General features: G+C 41.9%; 1 protein-coding gene across 2 annotated transcripts in view; it reads left to right on the top strand.

The window, feature by feature from the left end:
- Window positions 1-5,633, top strand: part of arl3b (ADP ribosylation factor like GTPase 3b) — a 30,823-nt gene extending 25,190 nt beyond the window's left edge. For both annotated transcript variants that reach the window (XM_055647013.1, XM_055647014.1), the window contains exon 6: window positions 1,078-5,633. In XM_055647013.1, the coding sequence (XP_055502988.1) occupies window positions 1,078-1,125 (48 nt within the window). In that variant the 3' untranslated portion in view covers window positions 1,126-5,633. The remainder of the gene's footprint in view (window positions 1-1,077) is intronic.
- Window positions 5,634-14,499: the final 8,866 nt, after the last annotated feature.

The following is a 14,499-nucleotide window of genomic DNA, read 5'->3' as shown; positions in this document are numbered from 1 at the left end:
CTTTTCCTTGTATCCTTAGTGTGTTGCAGTTATTAATCCTTAAGGTTGGAATTCTTCTCGTAACCGTTCTGAATAAACCGACTGTCTTTCCCCACTATAGTGGACATGTTGGGACAGCAGTTGAAGTAGACTTTAATTTGTTAAATTATTGCAGTTCTATTCCAGTACAGAATGAATTAGGTCCACAGTGCACAGCATTGGCAATGACATAATTACTTGACTGATTCCAAGACATTTGCCAATTCCAATATAAATTGGGATCTGTATCCATTATTGGCATTTAACCCCATTGACATCCAATGTTTAGTTTAGAGACAACGTGGAAATCAATACCTGTTCACACTAGTTCTATGTTATTTCTCATCCACTTCCTACGCGGTAAAGGCAATTTACAGAGGCCAATTATCCTGCAAACCTGCACATCTTTATGTTGTTGAACGAAACCGGAGAACCCGGAAGAAACCCATGTGGTCACAGGGAAAACGTGCAAATTCCACGGCGACTGCCCGATAGTGTCTGTTTCCTTCATGTCCTCGCCTTTCAGCTCCGTGAGGTAGTTTGGGCAAGGATCAGCAAACCTGATTGCTGAGTTAGTAACGGTGGAAGGTTCAGTGACTTCCATTGAGGCAGAGGAATGCTTTACTTCTGTGTTCTCCCAATCGCAGGCATCTCCTGTTCTCTCCTTCCCTACATTCTTTCTTTGATTGCCATTACCCATGTATCCCTAATCTCTTTTGATGATAGATCGTGGACCTGAAATGTTAACTCATAAATGCCAATCAATTTTTTGTTTGCCTTCCATACACAGAGGGCTGTCAATCTCTTAAGGATTGTTTCCAACCATGAAGAAAATTGTTTATTAATCAAAAAAATAATTTCAGAAATGTAACAATGCAAAATTATAAAAATTTGCAGAATTTTTATAAACTCTGCCCCAATTCTGCTCACAGGTCATATATAACAAAAATATATAACAAAATTAACAAATTATTAAAAGTGTTAGCAGTTTGAGAGTTTTGGCTCCACAATGTAATTTATGCATCTTTATTATTTTAAAATCTTGCAATTCTATTCCAGGATGGGATGAATTGGGTCTGCAAAAATGTCAATTCAAAGAAGAAATGAAATTGGCTCAAGTACAAAGGAAGGAACCAGTTGGACCATTTCTACTTTGATGATGATAATTAATTGTTATTGACCAAATTCCCCTCTCTTCGCAATTTTAGCTCTGAACCCAGAAGCCACATGGGATTAATGTATCTGATGTACCATCTGAATTTCTGGAATCCTTTTATAAATACTGTATGTGTTTTGTGAATGTTTCTGCAATATATAATTTTGTGCATTTCATACTATCCTTCCGAATACACTGTGCTGCAAACTGCATGGACTGATGTGTGATAATAACTCTTGTGACTCATGCCCGTATTTTCTTTGTTAGCATTGTTATCTGTAAATTACAATTGTTGCCTGTTTTCACTCCTCCTAACTTAATGTTCCTCTTCACAAGACTTATTTCCCCTCGCGTTTGTGCGGATGAACCATTGTCTATATTTCAACCTCTACTGATTTGATTGCCCTTTATGGGGATACATATCCATTTTCCAATGTATAATTAAATATATATTTTAATCAGAATGATTTGCCATGCATATCCTCGAGGAATTATTTCTCTCTCCTGTTCCTTTGTGGATGCACAAATCTCTGGCGCACCATTTCTCTGAAATCTAAATTGTGGAGGTGCAAGACAGAAAAACAGGTTGGATAGGCGTATGGTTCAGTCGTATGATGCAGCCAATAGATCCAAAGCAAAAGAACCGCAGTAAATTTTACCCAGAGCTCGTTGACAACCTAAATTGATCCAGAAACTGTCCACATGTACACAAGCATGTTTGAACTGCATGCAACTGATAAATTGCCCTAGTCATGTTGGGGTTTTTTTTAAACAGATTTTGGTTTATAGAATCCATTTCTTGCGAGGCTTTTGTTTTCACCTCTTGGATAGGAAAGCAGCAAAGCAAATGATTGGCAAAGCTGTAGTGCCGAGGCTTGGCTGATTTAAATCATCTTTAATGAGCTGCGAGCAGATTTGCCATTAAAGAGTTGGAGAGAAAGCAGCTGCCCGGCCGTAGGAATAGAGTAGGGGAGTGGCTGCCAAAGCCTGAGGGGAAAGATCCCTGGCATAAGGTAAATTCTTGGTGTGTGACCATTGTGATTGTCTGTTGTGCTGTGTCAATGGGGGTACCTGTACCTTTCGATGTTACTTATTTGCTTTAAATTTGATCATTCCTTTTGGTTTAGATAAGGCAGAACACTTAAAAGTGTGCATTCCAGTGTCTGGAATGTTTTCCTTGGGTTAATGCTGGTTACTTTTAAATGCAGATTTAGCACAGTGAACTGAACCAGGTTTCTTCATCTACAATACGTGCTGCAGTTGAAATGATGGTGGTGGAAGAACTGGGGGCATTTAACACAAGGGAGGTGGAACGTATACATTCAGCCTCACAAGTCTTGGCATACAACGGATATGCCTGCCTGCAAATAAGAATTTAGGTTATTTTTTCAGTTAGTAAAACAGCTTATCGGCTATGAATGAATCTAACTAGTTAGGAGGCTGAAATCTAATGTTCGCTGCGGTATTGAGTTCACTGTTAAAGGAAAAGCGAAAATATCTATTATTGCAGTGTTTTATTACGTGGAAATAGTTGTGCAGGTTGAAGCAGTGATTTGCTGGTCATCTTTGGACGTTTTAGATTTTTTTTTTCCTTGATTTTAATTGCTACTCCTAGTTGGGAATGCTTCCTAGTCTGTCCCAGTAGGCATGGATATCCTGTTTGTTCCCCCAGCATGTTTATTACTAACTGAATCGCGCTACTGTGCATGTTCTAAGATGCATCATCCTAGACAGAGCCGCATTATGGTAGCTGAAATACTATCTAGAGAATTATCCCTTGACTTTGAAAACTGAAACATTCACCTAGTTTCTTCATCATACAGTGTGTGGAAAGGAACTGCAGATGCTGGTATATACCGAAGAAAGACACAAAGTGCTGGAGTAACTCAGCGGGACAGGCAGCATCTCTGGAGAAAAAGAATGGGTGATGTTTTGGAACGAGACCTGCTTGAAGAAGGGCCCTGACCCAAAGCATCACCCATTCTTTTTCTCCAGGGATGCTGCCTGACTCACCAAGTTACCCCAGCACTTTATGTTGAGCTTCTTCATCATGCAATGCTGGTCTGACTCCGATGCACTTCTGTCTCTGCGGGATTCTTGTGAAGGGAATGTCAAGTTCTGAATCCCGGGAATAGTTCTGCTGAGCAGCGTTGACGAGGCTTGAGATGGCGCCAAAGATCGTTCCAATTTTCATTTTAAATCTTTGGGAAATAGCTGTTGGTGCACAGGTCTCCAGGAGTCCACAGTCGGTGTTGTAGCAATGGGTCAGCTTGGCCTGCTTTTTTTTCAACGTGTAGATTATTGTTGTGATATTGATTGTCAGAAGTTAAAACATGTTATATATGTTTGTGCACAAGGTTGTGGAAGTAGCTGGAGCTATATGTTGTGGCAGAGCAGTCTGACCTTTTAACTTGATATTTTCCTCTCAGTATTAAACTAATTTTTTTGATTCAAAAGAAAAGGTTGCTCCCATTGAAATAGGCTGAAATAATCGGACTTGAGGCTTTCTTCATTGTACTCTAGTTAACCATGTTACTTGTCATGGTACTTTACATGCCACTAATGTGCTCTTTTGCACTGTCCTCCACTGTTTCTAATTGAACTCCATACTTCACTCCATGGTTTGTCTTGGTGAATGTTACATACAAAAGTTCTTGTAGTTGCCTTTGATGCTACTAAACATAATTGAAAGGCAAGTCTTCTTTCCATCTCACTGAGAAAGAACACAGCTGTTTTATGAAAATGAATTCCAATTAAATGGTTGCAAATGTGGTGTTTGAGGGTTTTCATATTGAATGGAATCACATGGTGCCAAAATTGGCATGTACCAATGTTTGCAATGGCACTAAAACACCAATACTAACACGACCATCAATGTATTAAGAAAGCAATAGTTCCCTGGCAAACTCTCCCTTTAAGTTTAAAGTGCAATACCTTGCTGATGTTGCTGAATAAATTCAATAATCGGTCAACTTTTCTCTCAGCAATAACAATGTGGTCTTTGATATTAAAGCAGCTTAGATTGGCCTCTACACTTTGAAAACCTGAAACCTAAGCTGGAAATGTGAACCAGGCCAGAACCATTTTGTAATAAAGGATAAATGCATTTGGTGGAGAATTTCATTAGAAAATGCATTTACTCTCGGATGTTAATGAGTTGCTGTTCATTTCAAACTTATTTGTTCAATTCTGCAACTTGAATGACTGCTAATTAACAACATCTTCAGATATCCACAAACACATAGCTTCTAAATTTGTAAGCATATTCTATGAAGGTTAGCTCCTGTGAGCAAGATCTAAAAATTCTGATTTTGTAAAGTTTATAACCACTTCGATGGCACATAAAAACTTAATTTTCCCCATAGTGTATTGAAACATAATTTAGTGTAATTCACCCCTTGCAGAGGTATCTACAGAACACTTCACGTATAATAGTTTGCTGATCTTCTGTACCCCAAAGTTAATGAATCTAGGAACCATTTAAATTTGTTTAACATGTCAGTAAGCAGTTAAATTTGTTTAAGAAGTGACTGAGAACAGCTCTCATCTCATGCTATGATGGAAGAGATTTCTATGTCAGTACACTATTCTGTTAATTAAGGAACTTGTGCACACAGCAATTGCTTTTAACTGCACCTGTGGAAGATTAAGCCATCTCAACATTAACAGAAGTCGTTGACCTCTCTGTTCAAATCCATTTTAATTCAACTACAACCTATTTACAGAGAGCACAGCTGACCAGCAATAAGCCAGTCTCAAATTTCAGCTGGGCAAAGTGCTACTTTTCTGCACCTTAAAATTCTTGCTATAATTCTTCTGGCACTCCTCATCTGCGTTAGTAGATGGAGATTCCCGTCCCTGAACAATTAAGTCCAGCTTCTTGCTTCAATCCCAGTATTACCAATTATCCTTGTACAAATATTGTTTGTAATTTCATTTATAAATTCTGTGACCATAGTATAGATGGTAGGTGGAATGGATACTTTTTTGAACACTAAACCTTTTGGAGAGGATAATATGCTTTATTTGGTCTTTCCTAATGCATTCTCTGTGAGTGATTATTGTACTTCAAAGCAGTAATTTAAGCACAGGATTGCATTGCAGTACAACTCTAATGGCCCTCTCTTTTTCATGAAGTCCCTTCATATTTGCTTTGCCATCTCTTTCATTTACAATATTTGCAAGTTAAATTTACCCTGGAGTTTATCCAGCATGTGTTTTATTTTGTTTGTGTTCATAAAGTGTAAATGATTGTGGTCCATTAGCATGCAGTTAGCATTACATCCTTCATTGGCTGTAGATATTCTATGGTTAAGTTCATATTGTTACTGTGTTATCAATTGTTTGCAGCTTTTCAATAGTCAAAGGATAAAGAATGTGGTATTTTGTCATAGATCACACGGTACACTTACTTCAAATGCAGAATGTCTTGTTCATGAAATAAAGACTATTTAATAAACCATGGAATTGAATTGATTTCATTCCGCTTCACCTGTCAGCCCATTTATCAAGAACCCAATATGATGTCGTGATAATCCAGTTCACCACCATAGTTACAATAGTAAATACAAATTGGAAAGAAGAGGTTAAATGATGTGAAGCTTGTTTTTTAAAGACAGAATAAAGAGGTTTGCCAAATCTGTGTGTGTTCCAGGAAGCATCATTATGTGGCAAGCTAAATCTCCCCCCCCTGCCCCCCATCTCTTACATTTGTTTTCCAAGCCTCTGTTAAGGATGAAGGTAGCCTATTCACTCCAGCTGTAAAGAAAACAGTCAATTGTACCTTTTTGAAATGAAATAATTCATCCATTGATTATGCATGTTGGTTATTTGCAGTTTAACATTTAGCATAGCAGACATAAGGACAAATCTGAAGGATTTCTATGACGAAAATTGGAAGAATACTCCATTTTATAGGTTCTCGAAGAGAATGATTGTACAAGATTGGAATGAGCTTCTATTTCTCCAAAGTGTGTTGCAGCACTAAAGGGGAATGAATGTGGGGTGTGATATCAATGATGAGAAAATATGTAGTGAAATTAGTATTGTAAGAGGAAGAATCTCCAAACAATAAATTTGCCAAGAATGACCTTCCTAGAAATACGATCTGTATTTAAGTTTTGGAATTAACTTGAATGTGTGCATTAAGATAAGTGGGAGGTGTTTGGACGGAATAGTATCTAGGAGGCAACTAACATTGTGTAGACACGATGTGTATGTGTTGCGTGCAGGTTAGCAGTAACCTGAATTTGTATAACACTTTTTAACATGACAAAACATCCCATATGCTTTCAGTCAAGGGTGTTTAATTGCCATAGGAAGGAACTGCAGGTTCTGGTTTATACCGAAGATAGTCTGATGAAGGGTTCCGACCTGAAACGTCACCCAGTCCTTTTTGTCGGAGATCCTACCTGACCTGAGTTAATCCAGCATTTGTGTCAACCTTCGTGTTTAATTGTCAAAAATGAAATTCATATCAGCATAATAAGCCTGCAAACGCAGTACTCATAGAGAACATAATAAACAAAAATACATTTAAAAAATAATATTACTGTAAAACAAAAGCTTGAAGTCCCTAATGCAAACAAGGCAGGCCATTGTTTTGTTGGTGTTGAAAGTGTTCAAGAGCCTGGGAAGAAGCTGTTCCTGAACCTAGAGGTCACAGTTTTCAGACTTCCGTAGCTTCTTCTCGATGGTAGAAGTGAAATGAAAGTGTGGGTCCTTGTGTGTAGGATGCTTTTTTAAGGCAGTGCCTCCTCTAGATCCCTTCAGTGGTGGGAAGGGCAATATTCATGATGCTGATGTGCAATCAACAGTGTGACCGAGTTGCAGGTTACTGGCGCTAGCGATCAAAGTTGAGCCAAAAAAAGGTAGGTTTTAAGAAGCGTCTTGGAGCAAATTGATAGGTGAGAAGTCTTTACTTAACTCTGTAGTGTTAATGGTGGAGCAGATGAAGAGTTGCTGCCTTACAACGCCAGAGACCCCGGTTCGTTCCTGGCCACAGATGCTGTCTGTACGGAGTTTGTACGTTCTCCCTGTGGCTGCGTGGGATTTCACCGCGTGCTCCAGTTTCATCCCACACTCCAAAGGCGTGCAGGTTTGTGGGTTAATTGGCTTCTGTAAATTGTCACTAGCGTGTAGGTTAGAACTAGTGTACGGGTGATTGTTGGTCAGCGCAGACACGATGCATACATATTTGCTTCAAGGCTCATAACTTATAAACATATGTAACAATCTGAAAGACTCAGTTACTACACTCGTAACCAATGAAAATTCATTTGGTGAGTTAATAAAAATTAGTGAAGGGGAAAAGATTTAATAGGAATCTGAGGGGTAACTTTTTCACACGGAGGTGTATAGAACAAGCTGCCAGAGGAAGTAGCTGAGGCAGGGACTACCCCAACATTTAGGAAACAGACATGTACATGGATAGGACAGGTTTGGAGGGATATTGACCAAACACAGGCTGGTGGGATTAGCGTAGCTGGGACATGTTGGCTGGTGTGGGCAAGTTGGGCTGAAGGGCCAATTTCCACACTGTATCATTCTAATGCTCTATAATAAAAAAAATAGCAGAATAGAGCCAATAAATTTAGGTTTGGCTCGCTGGGTAATTTTAACTCCTAATCGATTCATATTAGTTTATTGTTACACACCAGAGTGCAATTAAATTCCTTGATTGCAGCAAGCTCAGGGAGTAAACAATATACTTACATTAATGATAAGTAGCACAAGTTCAAAACAGCAGAAAGGTGAAGCAATCATATGGCTTTTTAACACCACCTTCATGTAAAATATTGCCACTATAGACTGGGATAACAAATGCCAATGGCTTGGATGGGGCCAGAAGCTAGTGCTACCAGGCAGACTTCTTGAAATAATATGCCGCTAGTCTAAGCAGGAAAGGTATGTACGTGAGCCTGGCCTATTGCTCAAAGTTTGAACGGGGAACATTTTGCAACCTGATCATAATTCTTTAAGGTTATATATAGTTATAGATAAGGATAAGGGTGGCACAGTGGCGTGACGGTAGAGTTGCTGCCTTGAAGCGCTGGAGACCAGGGTTCGATCCTGACTACGGTTGCTGTCTGTACAGAGTTTGTATGTTCTCCCTGTGACCACATCAGTTTCCTTCAAGTGCTCCAGTTTCCTCCTACATTCAAATGACGTGCAGGGTTGTAGGTTAATTGGCTTCTGTAAATTATCCGTAGCGTGTACAATAGAAATTCCGTACGGGTGATCATTGTTCTGCCTGGACCCAAAGGGCATGTTTCTACACATGTATCTCTAAATCACCAGACTGATTCCTGGGATGTCAGGACTGTCTTATGAAGAAAGACTGGATAGACTTGGTTTATACTCTCTAGAATTTAGGAGATTGAGAGGGGATCTTATAGAAACTTACAAAATTCTTAGGGGGTTGGACAGGCTAGATGCAGGAAGATTGCTCCCGATGTTGGGGAAGTCCAGGACAAGGGGTCACAGCTTAAGGATAAAGGGGAAATCCTTTAAAACCGAGATGAGAAGAACTTTTTGCACACAGAGAGTGTTGAATCTCTGGAACTATCTGCCACAGAGGGTAGTTGAGGCCAGTTCATTGGCTATATTTAAGAGGGAGTTAGATGTGGCCCTTGTGGCTAAGGGGATCAGGGGGTATGGAGAGAAGGCAGGTACGGGATACTGAGTTGGATGATCAGCCATGATCATATTGAATGGCGGTGCAGGCTCGAAGGGCCGAATGGCCTACTCCTGCACCTGTTTCTAAACTGTCGAGTCAAGTCAAGAGAGTTTATTGTCATGTGTCCCAGATGGGACAATTACATTCTTGCTTGCTGCAGCACAACAGAATATTGTAGGCATAAATACAAATTAGATCAGATGTATATATATCTGCAATAGGCTGTTATAGTTCAGAGTTTGTTTGAAGTTGTGTTTAATAGTCTGATGGTTGTGTGGAAGGAGCTGTTCCTGAACCTGGATGTTGCAGATTTCAGGCTCCTGTACCTTCTACCTGATGTCAGCAGAGAGATAAGTGTGTGGCCAGGATGGTGTGGGTCCTTGATGATGCTGGCAGCCTTTTTGAGGCAGTGCCTGCGATGGATCTCCTCGATGGTAGGGAGGTCAGAACCGATGATGGACTGGGCAGTGTTTACAACTATTTGCAGCCTTTTCCGCTCCTGGATGCTCAGGTTGGTGTACCAAGCCACGATGCAACAGGTCAGCATGCTCTCTACTGTGCACCTGTAGATGTTCGAGAGAGTCCTCCTTGACATACCGACTCTCCGTAATCTTCCAGGAAGTAGAGGCGCTGATGTGCTTGCTTTATCATTGCATCAGTGTTCTGGGACCAGGAGAGATCTTCAGAAATATGCACGCCCAGGAATTTGAAGTTCTTGACCGTTTCCACCATCGACCCATTGATATAAACGGGACTGTGGGTCCCCATCCTACCCCTTCCGAAGTCCACAATCAGTTCCTTGGTTTTGCTGGTTTTGAGGGCCAGGTTATTGTGCTGGCACCATATGGTCAATTGGTGGATCTCACTTCTATACTCTGACTAGTCCCCATCAGTGATACGTCCCACAACACTGGAGTCGTCGGCGAACTTGATGATGGAGTTTGCACTATGTACGGCTACGCAGTCATGAGTATAGAGTGAGTACAGCAGGGAGCTGAGCACGTAGCCTTGAGGTGCTCCCGTGCTGATTGTTATCGAGGATGACATATTTCCACCAATACAGACAGACTGTAAATGAGGAAGTCGAGGATCCAATTGCAGAGGGATGTGCAGAGACCCAGTTCTGCGAGTTTGGTAACCAGCTTGGAGGGGATGATTGTATTAAATGCTGAGCTGTAGTCAATGAATAACAGCCTGACATACGAGTTTTTGCTATCCAAGTGGTCCAGAGCAGAGTGGAAAGCCAGTGAGATCACATCCACCGTTTTTTTGTTTTTTTTAACCTTTTTCTATGGTTTGTATGGAAACTTATTATTTATTTTATGTAAAGCACTTTGGTGTCAATGCGAGTTGACTTAAAACGTGCTATATAAATAAAACTTACTTACCGTTGATCTGTTGTGGCGGTAATCGAACTGCAGTGGGTCCAGGTTTTTGTTGACGTGCGAGTTGGTTTGCGCCATGATAGGCCTCTCAAAGCACTTCATCACCACAGACATTAGTGCCACTGGTCGATAGTCATTGAGGCATGTAACCTTGCTCTTCTTGGGCACCGGTATTATTGATGCCCTTTTAAATCAGGTGGGAACCTCAGACCTCAGAAGTGAGAGGTTGAAAATGTCCGTAAAAACTCCAGCCAATTGGTCCGCACAGGTTTTTAAAACACGCCCGGGTATACCATCAGATCCAGGCACTTTACAAGGGTTCACCTCTCTGAAGGATCTTCTGACATCGGCCTCTGTGACTGTGACCGAAATACCATCACGGCGAATGGGGGCTCGGGAAGGCATCAGTGTTCTCCCTATCAAAGCGTGCGTAAAATGTATTGAGCTCATCAGGGAGTGATGCTTCGCTGACATTTGAGCTGCCTCCTGATTTTGTCTTGCAGGAGGTGATTGTAGTCAAGCCCCGCCACTGTTGCCGAACATCCATCTCATCCTCCAGTTTGGAGCAGAAGTCCCTTTTGGCCTTTTTGATGGCCTTACCAAGGTCGTATCTGGACTTCATGTAGGCCACTGTATCATCGGACGTGAATGCCCTGTGTCTGGACTTAAGAAGAGTGCGGATCTCAAAGTTCATCCAAGGTTTCTGATTGGGAAACACTCGGAAGGTTTTTGTAGGGATGCAGTCCTCCACACATTTCTTTACGAAGTCTGTAACAACTGTGGCGTATTCGTTCAAGTCCGTTGCCGAGTCCTTGAACATTGCCCAATCTACAGACTCCAAACAGTCCTGGAGTTGTTCCTCTGCCCCCCTGTGAAACAGAACACAGAGCATTCCCTCAGCTCGCTTTAGTAAAGCAGCCTTGCCCTTAAGTCCTCCACTTGGTTTTCTAGTGACTGTACGTTAGCCAGTAGGATGGTACGGAGAGGGGGCCGAAGTCCCCTACGCTAGTAGTCCTGCCCGTAAAGCAGCCTTGCCCTTACGTTTCCGTACTCCATGTAGCCCTCCTCGGGCAGCCACGTTTCCGTACTCCATGTAGCCCTCCTCGGTGTTTAAAGGTACAGTACTTGCTATACCTGCGCACCTCCGCGAGGTCGGGGATTCCCCTCCGTTCGGGGATTCCCTTACCATCGCTATCTTCGGGTAACTGTATGTACCTATTTAAATAATCTATACTTTGTAAGCGCATTAATTATTCCTCTCTTAACCAAAATCTAGTCAACTGGTTATTGCATGAGTGGGTGATATTAACTCCCCTGTGGAACGTAAGAACAGTAGCAACAAGCTCTTTATTTTTATATATTGCAGCAGACTTGAATCTACTTTGTGGTGCAGATATTTTTGTACATAAATTCGTCCACTTAGGATGCAACTTTACGGTGAGAGGGGCAAAGTTTAAAGGAGATGTGAGGAGCAACGATTTACAGAGGGTAGCGAGTGCCTGGAACATGCGGTCAGTTGTGGTGGTTGAGGCAGATGCAGTAGTAGCTTTTAAAAGGCTTTTGGATTGGCACATAGATAAGCAGGGAATGGAGGGATATAGATTATGCCTATGTAGATAAGAGATCATCTTTTTATCACAAAAGATAGACATAAAATGCCGGAGCAACTCAGCAGGTCGGGCAGCATCTCTGGAGAAAAAGTATAGGTGACGTTTGGGTTGGACCTCTTCAGACGACCCTATGTTTCTCCACAGATGCGGCCTGACCTGCTGAGTTACTCTTACATTTTGTGTCTCTCTTCTGTACAAATCAGCATTTGCCGTTCCTACACATACTGATCTTGGTATCACGTTTGGCACAGACATTGTGGGTCGAAGGGCCTGTTTTTGTGCTGCACTGTTCCATGTTCAACATCCATATTATCTCCCGGGTTCTCACTGGCTTTGCCTACCAAGGCTTAGAGAGTCAGAAGACCCAAAATATCACTTTTTGCCTGACCACCCGTCTTCCTGCAGTAATAGGATTTTATGGTTGCTCAACTTTCCAGCATCTGCAGAGGGAGGATGGGCTGTGGATGTGAGATTAGAAACAGCCCACAAACCAGACAAGACAAATGACCCATGCGATCCCTTAGGAACTAAATCTCTCTGGCTCATTTCATTCCAAAAAGGAAGAAAGATTCTAAGGGGAGTAGGAGGCAACCGTGGCTGACAAGAGAAGTTAGGAATAGAATAAAACTAAAAGAAAAGATGTATAACACAGCAAAGAGTAGCCAGAAGCCAGAGGATTGGGAAACTTTCATAGGACAACAGAAGGAAACAAAACGGGCAATACGGGCTGAAAAGATGAAGTACGAAGGGAAGCTGGCCAGGAATATAAAGAAGGATAGTAAAAGCTTCTTTAGATATGTTAAGGGAAAAAGAGTAGCAAAGTCAACTGTGGGTCTCTTGAAGGCAGACATGGGTGAAATTATTGTGGGTAACAAGGAAATGGCAGAAGAGTTGAACAGGTTCTTCGGACCTGTCTTCACTAAGGAAGCCACAAACAATCTCCCAGATGTACTGGAGGGCAGAGGATCTAAGGGGGTAGAGGAACTGAAAAAAATTTCATTAGGCGAGAAATAGTATTGGGTAGGCTGGAGGTGGCTCTAGAAATAGTGGACGCATTGGTGATCATTTTCCAATGTTCAATAGATTCAGGATCAGTTCCCGGGATTGGAGGACAGCTAATGTTATCCCACTTTTCAAGAAAGGAGCGAGAGAGAAAACAAGGAATTACAGACCAGTTAGCCTGACTTTGGTGGTGGGAAAAAATGCTGGAGTCAATTATTAAAGAGGTAATAATGGGGCATTTGGATAGCAGTAAAAGGATTAGTCTAAGTCAACATGGATTTATGAAAGGGAAGTCATGCTTGACTAATCTTCTGGAATTTTTTGTGGATGTGACAAGTAAAATGGATGAAGGGGTGCCAGTGGATGTAGTGTATCTAGACTTTCAGAAAGCCTTTGATAAGGTCCCACACGGGAGACTGGTGACTAAAATTAGAGCACATGGTATTGGGGGTAGGGTGTTGACTTGACATGGATAGAAAATTGGTTGGCAGACAGGAAGCAAAGAGTAGGAGTGAACGGGTCCTTTTCAGAATGGCAGGCAGTGGTGAGTGGAGGGCCGCAAGGCTCGGTGTTGGGGCCGTAATTGTTTACCATATATATTAATGATTTGGAAGAGGGAATTAGGAGCAACACTAGCAAGTTTGTGGATGACACAAAGCTGGGTGGCAGTGTGAACTGTGAAGAGGATGTTAGGAGGTTGCAGGGTGACCTGGACAGGTTGAATGAGTGGGCAGATGCGTGGCAGATGCAGTATAATATAGATAAATGTGAGGTTATCCACTTTGGCGGCAAAAACAATGGGGCAGATTATTATCTCAATGGGGTTAGGTTAGGTAAGGGGGAGGTGCAGCGAGACCTGGGCATCCTTGTACACCGGTCACTGAAAGTTGGCGTGCAGGTACAGCAGGCAGTGACGAAAGCTAATGGAATGTTGGCCTTCATTACAGGATTTCAGTACAGGAGGATTTCAGTACAGGAGTAAAGATGTTCTTCTGCAGTTGTATAGGGCTCTGGCGAGACCACACCTGGAGTATTGTGTACAGTTTTGGTCTCCTAATTTGAGGAAGGACATCCTTGTGATTGAGGCAGAGCAGCGTAGGTTCACGAGATTGATCACTGGGATGGCGGGACTGTCATATGAGGAAAGATTGAAAAGACTAGGCTTGGATTCACTGGAGTTTAGAAGGATGAGGGGGGATCTTATAGAAACATATAAAATTATAAAAGGACTGGACAAGCTAGATGCAGGAAAAATGCTCCCAATGTTGGGCGAGTCCAGAACCAGGGGCCACAGTCTTCGAATAAAGAGGAGGCATTTAAGGACTGAGATGAGAAAAAACTTTTTCACCCAGAGAGTTGTGAATTTGTGGAATTCCCTGCCACAGAGGGCAGTGGAGGCCAAGTCACTGGATGGATTTAAGAGAGAATTAGATAGAGCTCTACGGGCTAGTGGAGTCAAGGGATATGGGGCGAAGGCTGGCACGGGTTATTAATTGGGGACAATCAGCCATGATCACAATGAATGGCGGTGCTGGCTCGAAGAGCCGAATGGCCTCCTCCACCTATTTTCTATATTTCTATGTTTGCAGTGTCTGAAGTAATCAGAGTGGATAACACTAAGGCGTCTGTGTACGGTAACTCCAGAATCGA

This window comes from Leucoraja erinacea, chromosome 15 (assembly GCF_028641065.1).
Source record: "Leucoraja erinacea ecotype New England chromosome 15, Leri_hhj_1, whole genome shotgun sequence".
Lineage (NCBI taxonomy): Eukaryota > Metazoa > Chordata > Chondrichthyes > Rajiformes > Rajidae > Leucoraja > Leucoraja erinaceus.
This window is presented reverse-complemented; position numbering and strand designations above follow the sequence as displayed.